This window comes from Crocodylus porosus, unplaced genomic scaffold (genome assembly GCF_001723895.1).
Source record: "Crocodylus porosus isolate Cpor-Errol unplaced genomic scaffold, CroPor_comp1, whole genome shotgun sequence".
Taxonomy (NCBI): Eukaryota; Metazoa; Chordata; order Crocodylia; family Crocodylidae; genus Crocodylus; species Crocodylus porosus.
In genome coordinates this window covers 76396387-76412324 of record NW_017728947.1, presented here as the reverse complement: position 1 = coordinate 76412324, position 15938 = coordinate 76396387, and the positions used below count along the sequence as shown (strand labels likewise).

General features: G+C 45.4%; 1 protein-coding gene across 6 annotated transcripts in view; it reads right to left on the bottom strand.

The window, feature by feature from the left end:
• Positions 1-15707, bottom strand: part of GPATCH2L (G-patch domain containing 2 like) — a 41580-nt gene extending 25873 nt beyond the window's left edge. For 2 of the 6 annotated variants that reach the window (XM_019551899.1, XM_019551901.1), the window contains exons 1-7: positions 15633-15707; positions 14034-14701; positions 7985-8049; positions 5286-5462; positions 3687-3766; positions 1628-1695; positions 801-840 (exon numbers count right to left, since the gene is read on the bottom strand). In XM_019551899.1, the coding sequence (XP_019407444.1) occupies positions 801-840; positions 1628-1695; positions 3687-3766; positions 5286-5462; positions 7985-8049; positions 14034-14692 (1089 nt within the window). In that variant the 5' untranslated portion in view covers positions 14693-14701; positions 15633-15707. Of the gene's footprint in view, positions 1-692; positions 748-800; positions 841-1627; positions 1696-3686; positions 3767-5285; positions 5463-7984; positions 8050-14033; positions 14702-14817; positions 14841-15312; positions 15392-15632 lie in introns of those variants that run through there. The other 4 variants (XM_019551896.1, XM_019551897.1, XM_019551898.1 and 1 more) reach the window with 4 other exon arrangements.
• Positions 15708-15938: the final 231 nt, after the last annotated feature.

The following is a 15938-nucleotide window of genomic DNA, read 5'->3' as shown; positions in this document are numbered from 1 at the left end:
ATCAGTAGCACAGTGGTTCTCCCCCCTTCAGCTTTAACTAAAAAAGACAATACAACTGAAATCCAATTTTTAAAAAAAGGTGCAGTCAACATCAGTGTCCATGAAACAAGAGCAGTGTCTCGTCACTAAACAAAAGGGGGAGCTACTGCAGTCACACAGCACCATAGCCTCAAAGGATAATACTTTTTGCCTTATCAGAATCAAAGACCATGGTTCTTCTGCTTTGGGTAGAAGACCAGCCATCAGCCACAGAATCTGATCTACACAGTACGAGACTTGGCAGTGCACGTGCACACCTAAGGAGGATCAAGTGTAGAAGGGGTCATTATTCTCTTTGTTCCACTACCTCTCTGGTCTGGTCATAAAGTACGATTAAGCCATCAGTTTTTCTTCTTCCTTGACCATCTGATTTGCAGAGAAGCATGACCCAATGACATGAAAGTGAAGGGTTTAAAGAGAGGTTTGCAGGGAATTCTGGGATACCAGAGTTCCTCCAGCCAAGGAACCCCCTTTCTAACCATTTGTCAAGTAAGATAAATACCAGCCTGAATAAGGCAGATGCAAAGAAAAGGCTGAGTTTCTAGGGAACTCCTCAGCACAGACAGAGAATATGAGCCCCAGCGTGAGGGATGTGGCTGGAGCTCAGAAGAGATCAGTTACCCCTATGAGATGAAAGGATGGGGCAGCCTTACCTCATGTTCACAGGCCACAACATGAGGGAAATCTGAAGCCAGTACTTTGTTCTTTCTAGAGAAAAGGAAACCAAATAAAATAAAAAGGGCAGCACAGAACCGGCTTACCTGGTTGCGATCTCTCTTCCCCATTGATGGCAACCAGAAACTGGAGAGAGGCAGAAAAGAGTGGAGACAAGGAAAAATGGGTTGGGGAAAAAGGAGAAAAAAATAGATATAGAAACATAGAAGGGGGGGGGAAGAGAAGAGAGAAAGGTTAAATATCAATAGAGCTTGCACTAAAATTACAAGTTTCAGACATAGGGAGTGAGTTTGAATGCCAGTTAACTGGTGAAGACTGGATCCATTACTTCATAAATCAGTAGTCAACCCTCTCTCATAGCTGCCCAAAAGGGCTGTTACAAAAATATCTACCCTGAAGATCTGTAGAGCTGGCCAGGCTTAAAGTCTGAATAGTAGGATTTGAGAGGGAAACAGCAGAACACTTTGTCTGTAGAGAAGGCAAACTGGTGACTGCCTTATCAGCCTCATTTTTGCTATCCAGACTCATGCCCAGGGGTGCTCTTCCCCTATGATGTTACTTCAGTAATCAGCATCATCTCCCCAAGGCTGTAGTGGGGATCCCTGGATCTTGCAAATGCATGTTATAAATCAAGGGAAAAACAGTTCAGCATAAACTGAAAAGATGGCATGCAGTAGCTACACATAGACAGCCTTATTACAAACAGATATGAGCAAATGCAAATAGAGTTGAATGAAAGAGTAACCTGAAGACCAAACTGCCTCCTGTTTGACACAATACGCTGACAGGGCTTCACTTCCCCTGCTCCCACCAAGTACCCAGAAAAAGAGTCTCAGGAGAGCCCATGGGTCTCTTCTGCCCCTTCATCCACCCAAAATCCTCAGTACCATATATGGTAACACACAATCCTTACTCTTTTTGGCGTGGGTCATTAACGATATGACCTATCCTCTCAGTACCCAGGGTGCTCATGCTGGTCTCCTGAAACACAAAAGAGAGGTGAAACACTTCATCTGAGACATTCCTCCCCAACTCCAAGAACCAGGTAAGACCCAGTAAACAAAATAAAGCCCACAAACATATTCATAGTTCCTGCTTTTCCACAATAAATCTTCAGATTCTGGCCATCAACAATGCACCGACCCCCCTTTCTTGGGATACCAGGCTCCTGGATCTCAGCTACCACAAAGCAGCATGCTCAGTAGAGGGATCCACACGTTCAGGTAAAAGCATATTCCACGATGAAGAAATTGCTCTGGGAGCTCTGTTCTCCCTATGAGCCATCATTTGGTACATATTCATTTCCCATGCATATTCCCATATCTAGCTGGAAACACCAGGCTGTTCATCTCTGCACAGTAAAAACACTCTAGTCTTTGGCTTTGGACGTAAGGGGAGAGAGCTTCACAGGTCAGGTTTTGCACAGCTCTTGCCAGGCTGCATGGGCAACATCATACACAAGGTTTGGGGGAGGCAGTGGCAGCAGCAGGGGTGAAAGATGGGCTATTTGTTACAGCAGGAAAATTATTAACTTAAAGTGCCGTAATGTTTAAATTTACGGTTTATTACTGTGTAAATTACAAGCCGTACTTTGGGTAATTAGCAGCTCGCTGGCGGGGAGCTCTGAATGAAACTCATTATTTATGATTACAATTTAGAGAAGGAAGGGGGAGGGGGAGCAGTGACCTCCGCTGCAAATGACAAAGATCCCTTTAAGGTGATGCAGATGAATTAAACAAGTAAATATTATCTTTCTCACTGGGGATCATTAAAAGGTGTCTTCAAGAAGCCCTGGCACTCATAGGTGCCCTGAGGAGCCCTGCCCCAAGTGGATTTCCTGCTAGCTGAAGACTCTTGTTTTAAGTGCTGGCTTGTATTAAGCAAGGTGAGTGAAAAGAAGAAAGGGAAGACAAGTGCTATCTAGTCTGCCTAGTCAGAAAAGGGAGAGATTACTGAATTCCTCAACAAACTTCTCCAGGTCTGGCCAACTGAGTGGAAAGTGTACCCTTGCGCTGAGTGGAAAGAGTACCCTTAAATGGGATGGGGAAAAAAAAAGGGCTTCCTCCACAGGGGTTGAGTATCTTGCCCTCTCCTCCCAGCTTCAGAGGGTGGTTGCCTTGGAAAGCTGGAGCTTTACCAGTGAATGTAAACTAGGAACTCCAAAAACACAAAGCCAGTCCCAACAAAAAATATAACCCAAGTCAGCAAAAATGCCTTAATCCCCAAAAACCTCTTTCTCCAGGATCAATAACTCCACCATCCTGCACAGTATCCTGACCCTAACCTGGCTTTCCCTAGCCTTTCCTAAATTGTTGGTGGGCTACATGCAAGCTAGCATGAAATCCAGATTGTTCTTTTGATAACAGAGCATGTGCTCTTTCCTTTCCACTCCAATGGCTGTAACCCTGGGGCAAGGCTTTTGTCACTCTCACCTTCGTTACTGCATTCTTCTTTCTAATCTGCTATCCTTTCATTCATCCAAAGTGCTGTTACTAAGAGCATCCTCCTCTGCTGCCATGCAGATGACACTCTTTCTCTGCTGAAAACTCAGGGTTCCCCTCATCTGAAAGTTAGTCTCCCAGCCTCCATATTGCTTGCCTCTGAACATACATAACCCTTACTAAGCTATAGTAGTGCTGTTATTTCCCCCCACACATTGCGCCCATACCTTTTCTGTAGTTTGTAGTTGTGCCCCTGCACCCTTCCCATTCATCTTCACACTTTCTTTCATGATGCTTTTTCATTGCCTGCCTTTGATTCAAATCCTTCGTTAAAACATACTTGTCCCCCAGTCTTACTACAGACAGCCAATGAAATAACTGTCTTTCAAAGTAAAGAAGTGGCATGTGAAATACAAACAATGTACAGGGGGACACTCTCTGCAGAGAACAATCCACCTGCTGCTTTGGAGCAGCACCTTGGCACCAATCAGCCCAGAACACACAGATTTACCCCTTCACAAGAGATAATACCTTGCCAGCAAGCCTCCTCCGACCCTTCCTGAGACAACGGGCAGCAGCTCCTGGAAGGCGGTTCAGACGGGCATGAAAGCCTGAAAAAGAATCAAGAGAGAAGGAAGAGTCTAAGCACAGAAGACAAAAAATTGTTCCTGGCAAAACAGCAAAGAAATATTATTTAGCCCATGGCCAGACTATAAGACTGAGAGCTAGGAGACCTGGATTCTCCTATGCAACTTTGCCTGGTGTGGCCTTGGACAAGTAGGAACCTTGTTGTTTCAGTTTCTCATCATCTGCAAAAAGGGGATAACAGTACTGATTTAAAATGCAGATGTAAAATTTGTACTGTGTAAAAGAGAGCCCCAAGAACTTAGACACTTGAAATGACGAATAACATGGCACTTAGTGTCCTCTGCACCAATGTCACCAGCATTAAACAAGGATTGTTTGTTTAACAAGTGCACTACAAATATTAGAGGTGCACTGATACATCGGTCCAATATCAGATCAGCACCAGTATAAGGAAAATTGATCGTACTGGGGATTGGCCTGATGTAGCCGATACTTTGGCTGACAAATGCCTGTGCGTGCGTGCATGCAGCTGCAGCACATGGGCAGCAAGGAGCAAAGCCCGGTAGCTTGGAAAGCTCCATGCAGCTGGTAGGTCTGGTGTGGTGGAAGGGGAGCAGGAAGGGAAGGGGCATGGGGGCGCAGATCAAGGTCCCCATGGTAAGGAAGGAGTAGAGCAGGGGCTGAAGCAAGCTCTGGCCAGCCCAGGGTGAAGGGGGGTGAGACAGAGCTGCGAGTTGTCCAGGGGCTGCACAGGGGAGAAGGTGGTTCCCGCTGCTGCACCCTGCTGGTCCAGCGCTTGCTTTCTCATCCAGCGGCTCCCGCTCCCACCGCTTGTCCGGGAGGGCATGGGTAGGGAGGAACGTGTGCCCTTGGATCTGCGTGGGGCAGGACAGGACAGGGCAGGGCAGGCCAGGAAGAACCCCATGCAGCCCTGGCCCCAGTCTGTTGTGCCTTGCACAGATCCAGGGGCACACCCACCGCCTCATGCCCTCCCAGACAAATAACAGGAGCCATTGGACAAGCTCCGAACCGGTGGCTCCTAAAAGAGCGACACGCAGCAGCAGGAGCCGCCCCACTCCCCTGTACAAGCCATGGTGCCATCCCACGTCTGCCCCACCCTGGCAGTGCTTGCCCCAGCCCCACTCCAGCCTCACCATGGGAGCATTGATCTGCCACCCCCCGCCTTCCGCCACACCAAACTTACCAGTTGCATGCAGCTCTCCAAGCTGCCGGGCTGGTATCAAAAACTGGATAAGCGTTGGCCAGTATACCTCCTTAAAAATGGGCTATCAGTATCAGTCCCAAAAGTCTCTATCAGTGCACCCTTAACAAATATGATACCAGTACTCCATTTATAGTGTATGTTTCTGTTAAGTACCCACTTGCTCCATTCTGAAGACAGATATAACAATATCTGAAAGTAACACCTTTTAAGAACTAAAGCCACTTTAGTGCCAGTAAGAGTAGCAGCACTTGTTGACAAAAGCTGCTCTTCACACTACGGATAGGTCCCCATAGTTCTGACCCCTCCTCAGAGCTCACCCCTCTGAGCTGGCCGTGAGGGCAAAAGGAATGTGGAGTCTGAGAGTTTGTCCAGGCCGGAGTCCATTCGCTCCACCTCAGATCGGTGATCAGCTCCCCACTTGGGCAGGAGGTTGGGGACGGTGAATCCTGGAACACATTCTCCCTCGTAGAACCAATCGCTCTGCTCATCATCTCCTAAAGCAGCAACACAAGGTTACCTGCCAGAATGCCAGTTTCTATTAAAAAAAAATTAATGTGCTGGCTTTTGGGGAGATGGAAGATCACCTGAAGGCTTACTGAACTTCCACATCCTATGACTCTGTTTCTGTTACATTTCCATGACAATAAGACAATTCTGGGGATTCATTCATACTCAATCTATCGAGGTGTAAGCAACATTTCCTAGTGGAACGTAGCCTTAGTTACTGACCTGCCTAAGAGACGGAGATAGCTTTACTGTACTTAAGTTTGTTCATGGACATTATTTTAGTACTGTGTGACATCCAATTTACAAGTACAGGTTTCTTCAACGTAACTGCTGCAGGGGAGGTAGAAGCCAGGGCTTGGTACACACATGCCGAGTTGGCACAGAAGAGCTTGCAAAAACGGAAGGAAAACGCAGGCTCCTAGTCTAGGAGAGAGGTGAGAGAGGTACATGCTGCCAACCTGCATGCCAGAAGGAATAAGCGCCACTCACAAAGGACAGTAGTTTCAAGGAAAAGCAAGCCACTTACAGAACAGAAAAGATCAGCAAGTGTTAATTGTGCTGTACATTTAGCTCTAGGAAAATTCCTCTGGATCTGGCAGAACTGCAAGCCATTCACACGCCTAGGACTGTAACTACTTAAACCATCACAAAAGTCTCTGTAAAGAAGAGCCAGAGTAATTAATACAGTTGTGTCCTGGTAACTGAACTACACCTGACAGCATTCCTGTTAAAACTGCCTAGCCAGATATCTCCTGAGGACAGTAGCAGTGAGCGGGCTCAGGAAAAAAAAAAAAAGAAAAAAAAAAGAAGCAACTCAGGACAGAATTGCTAATGGATATTCGGAAACATTTAGAAAGCTATGAATTTGCTGTGAAAACCAACCCTTACACAAAAAAGCAAATTAGTCAGCCCATGGCATCAACCTCAGAAAACACACATCAACACTAAGTTGGTATCTGGAACGAGAATATTTCATTCAAATCCTCTAATAGGCAGGCAGATGTGTCATGTAAATGGATTCAGAGATTTCTAGCCAACTTATGCCAAGTTAAATCAAATAAATCAGGACTGTCCTCTTAAACAATTAGTGGCAAATAAAAACTCAGAATAAAAATGCCAAAAAAATTTGGACAACAGAGCACAGGCTGACTAACAGATATTTCCTGTAATTGCCTTCAAAGTTGCATAAGAGAGACATTAAGGATCAGGATCATATATTCATCCTACAACACCTTTAACCCTGAAAGATGCAAGAAATTTTATAGATTTCATTTAAGCTATATAGAGGTTAGTGCTTTACCAATGAAATGCAACCAGTTGTTTAATCTGCAATGTAGCAATAGTTATAAAACAAACAAAAAAGAAAAAAAAAGCAACATCCTTTTTGAAAGTACATGGAAAATATAAAGAAGAAAAATGTAATTAACTACACTGGGACCAGGCCTGAAACCTAGTTTTAAAGTAACCCGCAAAGAAAAAAAAAAATGGGATGTACAACTTATTTTGCTTCTTTGATTGATTAAAAAAAGACTGTGTCCCCTGCTTATTTTAACATTAGAGTGAAGCAGAACTTAAATTCCAAAGGCCTTGTATACACACGGGAAAACAGATATTAGAAAGTATGCTAACATTCTTCCCAACAAGTCGAACATGACATAGTGCCTAGTATGAACAAAGAAAATAGTGCTTAAACAAGTAATTTAAGACAACTGTCCTCATCTTCACCAGGTGCCAGGTCATATTTGACACCCCAAGATGACTAATATTTCTAAAAACACGTTCTTCATATTCTGTAATCACTGAAAAATTAGCCTTGCAAGACAGCAAGATTTATGAGACTGAAATCTAGGCATCAGAGAAGGAAGGGTTTTCAGTTCAAATAATTCTGTTTCTTTAGTTGGCTACTATTTAACTCCCGTACCTGGTAAACATTTTTTGTCCCAGATGATTACATTAAATATTCAACCCCACAACTAACTATCATCTTTTTCCTTCAACTGAAGTCTAACAGCTCAGAGACTTGGACACAAACAAGTAGTACAGCAGAAGCAAGAAATAACAGGCTTTGCTTATAAGAAAAACAAGCAGAATGTTTTTTAAACTCTCTTTCAGGTCTTCCATATGCACTAAATCACAACAAACTGAGGGGACCAATCTCCAATGACCACAAGCAATTTAACATCTCTGAAAAACTGCCCTCCCTCTCCAGCCACCAGCACTTCATACCATCCTGTAAGGACACTGGAATCAGTAACAACCCACTTTCCTGTACTGGCCTTTGATAAATATCACAATGCATATTTGTACTGAAATCACAGAGAAGGTCTTTGGGACCCAAGCTCTCTCTCTGAATCCTAGCCTTTCCCAGCCATTAGCCCTCCCATACACTCCTGATCTGATCCCCTCCAGCTGCTCAACTTCCACTGTCTGAATCTGTGTTTACAAGGGGAAGAAATAAAAAATTCCTGAGTAGCACAGCAGAAAAAAAAATCACAAGACAACAAGTTACCTTGGCGGCCTTCATCATTGGTGAAGAGGCCAGTGTCACTGCTGCTGCATACACTGCTGGTTTCACTGAAAAAAAACAACATAGACAATTAAGCCCAATGAGTATGCAACAATTATCTTTTAGCAATGCCTTTCAGCCTAAAGGATCCCAAGGTGCTTTATCTACTAGATAAAACAGAAGTCATTTAATCACTGGCATGGGGCTGCCTCTGGTATGGAACATAAGAGCTGTCTGACAGTTCACAACACCACCTTATAGAACAGTCCTGTAGGCACCTTAAAGCTTATCAAAATGTAGTTACCCAAAATGGCATTTGATCAGAGCACCAACACCCCTAATGATGATACAGTCTACAGAGATTTCTTCTCTAACACTGATCAAACAGTGCAAGCTTAGCCACCCAACAGTCAATGAAAACTGTACACAAACTTATTTTTTTTTTAATTCCTTTTTCCAACCAGCTCATCCTTGAACATAAATGCTTTCCCTTCCATTCTCAATGCTTTTAACTTGCTATGGAGGAATAAGAAGCTGGTAAATCCTTAAATGCTCATCCAAATAAACCAGCACAATATAACCTGCCACTCCTACAAGTAACCACTGGTTATGCCACGCTTCAAACACAGTCACTCTAGGAGGCATTTGACTCTTGAACTATAAAGCTGAAGAGGAAGGTAATTTGCAGAAATGTGTTCATTGGCTATAAATATTGTTTGACTATTGTCTAGGAAAATTACTTGCTCTGGCCAATTCTAGGCATCTGAGCTTTAACTGCTGCCATCAAAATATTTTTAGGATATATTTGCCAATAACTGCACTCTTCAGCTCTCTCTCAGCAAATCCCAGTTACTAATCCCACCTAACACCAATCAATGCCTTATGGGAGAAGTGAATGCCAGCAGTAACTAACCAAGCATCTGAAAGAATCTGAGTACAGGTTTCCCTTGCTTTATGCAAGTTCTGTATGTGCGAATTCGCTCTTATGCTATGACCCTTTTTATACCAAAAATTTGTTATATACCAGGTAAATTCAATCCTATGTGATCTGTGTGGTGGAAGCCCACACTCAGCACTTTGTGTGGTGCATCGTGAGAGTGACATGCACCAAAATATAGTTTCCTGTGTGGATTTGTGCTCCTTGCTCATTGTGTGTGATGCATGTTTCTGTAGTTGCCATCGCCATTATGATAGTGCCCTCTGTTTGTGTGTACCATCTGCTGTTGGCGAGTACCAAAATTGTCTTGTAATAGTGGTAGAAATGGGTCTGGGGGTCAGTACAGTCGAGGTCTTGGAACATCCCTATTTGTTACATTGTAAAGTGAGTTTCCTTTACATGACTTTGAGTAATGCGCCATTTTCCACGAATGCATGCACAGCATAAAGCGAAGGAAACCTGTATCCTTATGTGTGGCTAGACAGGATCTCCATGCACCCTCAGAGGAGCAATGCACAGCAGTGTGTAGTTATAACGAACCCCAATCTCCTCAGAGAACTTGATGAGGCACAATGCAAAGTGAACATCACCTCCTCTCCAGTGAGCTGTAAGTGCACAATAAAAAACAAAACAAAAATAAAGCACACACTGTGAAGCATAGCCAGGTTTTATAAAAGCAATTCAAGACAAACCATTACACTGGATACCTACAAAGTCTGACTCTCCACTGGTGCATTAGAGTTCTTTTAAACATACGGATAAAAGAAGATCACACTCACATTCTAACATGCAAGTTAGCACCGGTTCTAAACCAACCTGTTATGAAGTATGTGCCAGCCACCTCCTACCTGTTATACGAGGAAGACAGTGGTTAAGGTATGATACTAAGAATCACAAGGCCTCTTTTTCATTCTCAGTTCTGCTACTGAGTCACTATAACATCATGGGCAATCCCTTAGCATGTCTGCTTTCTCATTTGCAAGAAGTAGATAACAATCCTTACAGGGAATAGGGTGCAAGGATATGGCATCCTCAGAGGAAAGGTACCAGAAAAAGTAAAACCATCATCAAATGAAGTTCTTATATCAAATCAAGAATGAGGCAGGGTCTCTAATTACACCAGCCTTTTGATTCCTTATAGACATACATTATTGCCAGTGCTCTGCTTGTGGTATCACCATAAAAATTTTGTGGAAAGATACCTTTGCCTGCATCCGCTTTATATTTCATGGCTGGAAAACACACTATCCTCTACACAGGCCTTTCCTCAGGTCCAGTAAGCACTGATTAATGACCTCCACTTGCAAAGGAGGCTACTTACCTTAACCATGAAATAATGAATGCTATTGATCCAACAAGCTACTGCTATAGAGTGTTATTGATCACCCAATCTTTGGTTAAAATGGTCCTCATTTAGCAATTTCACTGTCGCAAACACCTGGAGCAAAGCATGCTTATAATTAAATAGTTCGGGGAAGTTAAAGTGAGAGGTGATGGACAGAGATCTCAGCTTTCCCCCATTTATTCCTGCTCCTGAGCTATTGTTTGTGTCAGCAGGGATATTGATTTTCTATAAAAATAAGAAAACAAGAGGCACCGAGGGGCTGCAGAAGGTCAGGCTGGGCTGGAGAAGGAGGGGGAGGCTGAACACTCTATCTCTGTCACTTGCCTTCCAGGAGAAGGGAATTTTTTCTTTCCTGAGAGATTGGCCTCTAATACATCAGCTTAGCCAGGCTCCTGGCAGTAACCAAAGCAAGGCCCTTACAAAAAGGAAAGGAACTAATCTACAAACAGAGAAGTAACTGGTTCGTCTGCAAGTCCCTAATACATCAAGGTTAGGCTGAGAGGCACCTCCTTCCTGGCTAGTAAGCTTAGCTCAATGCCCAATTTGGAATAGAGTGATATAAAAGAAACCTTACTAGACACCAGCTTACCTCAAAGTAGAAAGAGCAGGTGGTACATCTTCTGTGAACTGAATGGAGGCTACTGAAAGGTATTTTCCAGTAGCCCTTGGACTGAAGTTCGTTGTGCCCATTACAATCACATTAAGCAAAAACACATTTGAAGGGCATGTAGTTCAGACGAATGAGAGTCTCCATTTACTGTCTGTCAGCAACCCACTTGGAGGAGAGAATTCCAAAACAAGGAGGGGCTGGTTATTTCTAAAGGTCTTAGCAACTAACTGTCACCATTCTTGTGCCAGGACAAATTAATCCACTGCTTCTCTCACCTCTTGGGCTCCTCTAGCTTTTGTCTATCAGTTCTCAAATCTCTTCCATGCTTATTTTAGATCTGTCATTTGCTCCTTTCCCCTATCTCTCTCTCCTCCTCTCAATTTCAGTCTTTTTTCTTCCCCTGGCTGTTACAAGATATTCCATACCTCCTGATGCGTGTCTGCATGGGTACATGACTATGTGTGTGGAGGGGATGTTCCAAAATTCTCAGTTGCCCCAACCTATTTTAACAATGATACTATCTCATCTTTCTCCCAAAAAAAGGGATGGGTCTGGCCCTGGAGGCAGCCTACCAAAGTTGCTTCGTCAATAAGGTCCTGAACTAAGCTTACTACATCAATGGGAGCCTCTCCATTGAAAGAACTGTTTGAAGTTAGACCCTTGTGGCTTCTAGAAAATGATACAAGCGCTGAACTTTCTTGCTCCACGAAGATTCTAACTGCAGTTAACCCAGAGGGAAAGAGGTGCAGGGGAACAGCAACACTGAATGATACAAAACATTGTTCACCTAGTGGACAATAGTGCTGTTTTTCCGGTACTCCCAATTCTCCACATGCATGAGATACAAGGAACCCAATTCAATCCCAAACTGTTTTACAATATGCACCAGACCACTTGTTCTGCTTCCTAGCCTCACTAGCTTTGTCAGACAATTCCTATTGCCAGTTTGTGACCAGGCCCTTGTTTCTATTTTCACCACTTCCCCAGTATACACCCTTGCCACAAGCTATACAAGGCATTTCCCTTGTGGTACCAAAGGAAGCAGCTACAGCAGAATGAAAGTGATATAAACAGAGCCCACAGACCCTGGTGCTTCTAGAAGCAAGGTGTTATAGAATGGTAGAGGCCAAAAAACAATCTTCACTGTTGTGAAGAGCAATCTACAGAGAAGAAATCGATGAATTATTTCTCCCTTTAACTCAGTGATTCTAAACCAGGGTGACACAACACCCTGAGGTGCTGCAAGATCTTTTTAAGGGTACTGTAGAGTGTTGCCCAATAAGAGCACCATTAGGTATGTAAACACCTACACCTGATTCATGAACCCAGCGATTCCAAATAGGAATCCACAGCCTCAAGAACATTCTGAGCTGTGTTCTGAGTTCTGTGCAGCAGAAGAATTTCTCTAGTTTTTTTGACTACAGAAAAATACAAGTGAAGGCTAAGAGCTGGTATTTTCCAAGGAGTGCCCTGAGTTTAACAAGGTTGAAATCTACTGCTGTAACTCTACCACATCTACTGAGCTGCAGGCAAGACCATGCAAGTGGGGGTTAAGAGGATCCAACACTTGGACCGCTATTTCCCAGAGAGTTCCAAGGATTTGGCAGCAGATGGCAAATGTCATTTTACAGGGAAACATGCATAATAATTAGCCTTAGAGCAAGGGACCCGCTATGACAGAACAAAACAATTACCTGGCACACTCAACAGGTGATAGACCCAAACAAAGCCAGGCATTTGTTCTCTCAATAGCTAAACTAAAAGAGATGCTTGGTAAAGGCTAGTTGTTTTAAGTTCAGTTTAGCCACAGTGGAGTTCAGTTTAGTAAAGACAACCTCAAGAAGCAACATTTATTACTCCTTCATGAAATGAGAGCATCCATTTGCCTGCTGTCAGTAGTGGTCAATCTTCAGGTGATACTCTGCACACTGCACTCCCGGACTACCCAATAACAGCACTGTCCAGTGAGAACTATCCTTTCTTCTGTCAGTAAATCATCATCTTGATCTATGGCTTTGCTACTACTATAACTTGCAGTTAATATTCACTAAATGGAACAAACCAGAGGCCACCAAAAGCTAAATATGTGCAAAAAAAAGCAGATGTCCTACTGATAGAAGTCAGGGATATGCTTGAACATGATCATACTCACAAACATCTGGCTCGCTGCCTGACAAGCCACAATCTTCCAGAGCACTTATGCTAACCAGTCCAAAGGAGCAGAGAGCAGCATGTTTCCAACTACAGACATACACCTCCAGCCTGAGGTTCTGCTGAAAATTCACTCAAGCTACAAAAGACCACACTCTTCTCCAGACCTTTCCCCATTAGTGCCAATTCAGTTTCGTTTAGTTTCTACTTCATTCTCAACATCCTCCTAGTTAGCCTATTAGAGTCTTGGTTTCCGAAAAAGCTCCCTATATAGCAGAGGTATGTTTTGCTTCAACATATTATCATAAACAGCATTTTAATATAGATGCCATGCAACTGCCTTTAATAATCTCACAATTTCTAAAAAAAATCCCAACAGCAAAGTAATAAAAGTGTATCTGATAAACATAATAGTTCTCTCAGTTTCTTCTCCCCACCACTACTCTTCTACAAACAATGAGAAATGCTCCAGCTTCTCAACCACCTAGAACAACTTATCTTTGGGGAAGCTGGATTAGAAAAGCATGAAAATATTTCTACCTCTCATGAAAAACAGGGGGGGTGGGATTCACAAATGCAAACAAAACTCTATTCTGATCGTGGCACATCAAGTATCTGCAGGCAGAGTTACCTGGTCATTACAGAAAATCTGCCCTGCTTTCCTTCAAAATTCCTAATGAGCCCCTGGAAATCCAAAACTGAAGTCCAGGTCATTGGTCACGTACTGGTTTATCAACATGGATTTACATAATAAACATAGGGCCACCAGCCTGTGGACATAAGCAGGAGATTCATCATCTGGAGTTATGGACATATCAGTTTGTCAGGTTTTTGGGAGGCAGTTTATCACCACAGGGATAACTGCAAGAACTGGGGGATCTGACCTTTGCAAAGGGTTTTTGTGTTTTTTTATTTCCTTAAGATAAAACTTCACTGAATTACATTTGAGAGGAAACTACCTCAAACTATCTGTAGCAGGATAGGAAAGGAATGGCCTAGGGAATCTCACCATTCAGACATGTTTTCATCCGAGCCCTGTTTCTGTTCATCTGCCTCACATTCCATCCTCTCCTTTCTTCCTCCTTTGTTGAGGAAGGGCCTGTTCTCCGCTGACTCGCAAAGGCTGTGGCTGGATGACGTCCAGGGGGCATTCTCTTTCCAACGCGACAGGCGCTGCTTCTTAGCTGACTTGAACCTGCAGCCCCGCTCATAACTCCACTCTGATACCCTGAGTTTCTGCTGGAGGCTAGTAGCCACCTCTGAGGTCATGCGCTTGACCTTCCGGCGACGTCTCAGGGGTCGGCAAGGCGCATTCTCTGTAAAGGAGTCTGACTCATGCCAAGAGTGCTGCTTGCTTCTTAGGGTGGCACTCAGAGCAGGGTGACGTTTGGCCACTGCCATATCATCTGAGTCACTGAAGTTGGCAGTCAGGACCTCACGACAATCCTTCATGGCTTCATCCAAGCTTGACTCTGAGGCCTCACTGTAACAACAGGCATGCTCCGCCTGATGCGTGAAGTCTGAGCGCCGTTTACGACCCCTCCTCTTCCTAAGCTGACGCCGCTGCTGCCGTGGGCTCAGAGCCATCTCTTCCCACAGCTCGTCCAGCTTGTTTTGTTCCGAAGTCTGCTCCAAGGCCGAGGCCAAGTCATGTACCAGCTCATCCATGGGCAATGTCTGCTAAGACAGGAGGGCAAACAATCAGCCCCAACCATCAACACTTCCAACACTATGTTTTACATCCACGTAGGCCAGAATCTTCACTGCAGCAGCAACCAGCCAGACAGACTTACCTCGGTTAATACAGCCTGAGGGGTTAAACAGGTGCTGCTGCCTGCATGACTGCCCACTTTCCCCCTACACAACTTCCCCTTCCTCACCCAAGCAGCAAAGAGGCTCCTCTGCTGTAGGGGTTGAAGTCAAGGCCTTATGCCTGACAGAGACACCAGACAGTATTCTCTGCCTTGAAGCACTATGCCCAGCTTTGGTCCAACAGGGACAAGGCCTGCAGCCAGATCGCTCTCTGGGGTGTTTTGTCAGACCTTACAAGCAGAAAACCACTCGGTTTGGGTGCCTCAGAGACTGGACAGGAGACATACAAACCCAAATGCCAGTGCCAAGGTGACTGTGCCACATAGAGCCCAGGATTTGCTCAAGGAATGGCCTGGTAAGCAGTACACAAAGCCAAACCCCAAACCATAAGGGCCACAGAGACCCTGTTTTTACTTCAATAACAACGGGGGAGGGGGGGGGGGTGTTTTAGCACCATGTCCTACAGCAACACGCACCTTGCTGTGCTCCCCGAACAGCTTCTGCCGGCCAGGGCGGGCTCTTCTATCTCCTACCTGCAGCCGGCGCGCGCCATCACCCCGCACCTGGCCCCCGGCCACCCCTGCTCCGCCTGCCAGGCCCTGAGCGCCCGCAGCCCGAGCCCCGGAGGCGCTCCCCTCCAGCGGCGCCTCCCCGGGCCGCACAGCAAGGGCCAAGGGCGGCGCCGCTCCGCTATCCATCGGGAGCGCGGAACCCTCCCCGCGGGGGAGGCGGGCCAGGCGCGGGGCTGGGAGCTGCTTCCCCCCAGCCAGCCCGGGCCTAGCCCACTCCCACCTACCCGCCAACGCCTGCTGCAGCTCCCCGGGAGTCCGCTCCGTACGATACTTCCGGTCCGCGCTCACTTCCGCCCCGCACGACGCTCCACCCCTCCCTCCTCTGGGTGGTCCCCGCTTCCGCCCCACACTGGTGGGAGTGGGAGGGTGAGGGAGCACGCGGTGAGTGGGGCTGGGCACCTTCCCAACACCCCTCCACCACCGCGTGGCCGCCTCGGGGTGCAGCTACGGCTCCACGCCCCTTTCCGCTCTGAGACCGGCTTCAGCCTCCAAGCAGCCCCGCATGCGGGCCTACCCCCCCGCAGCTGCAC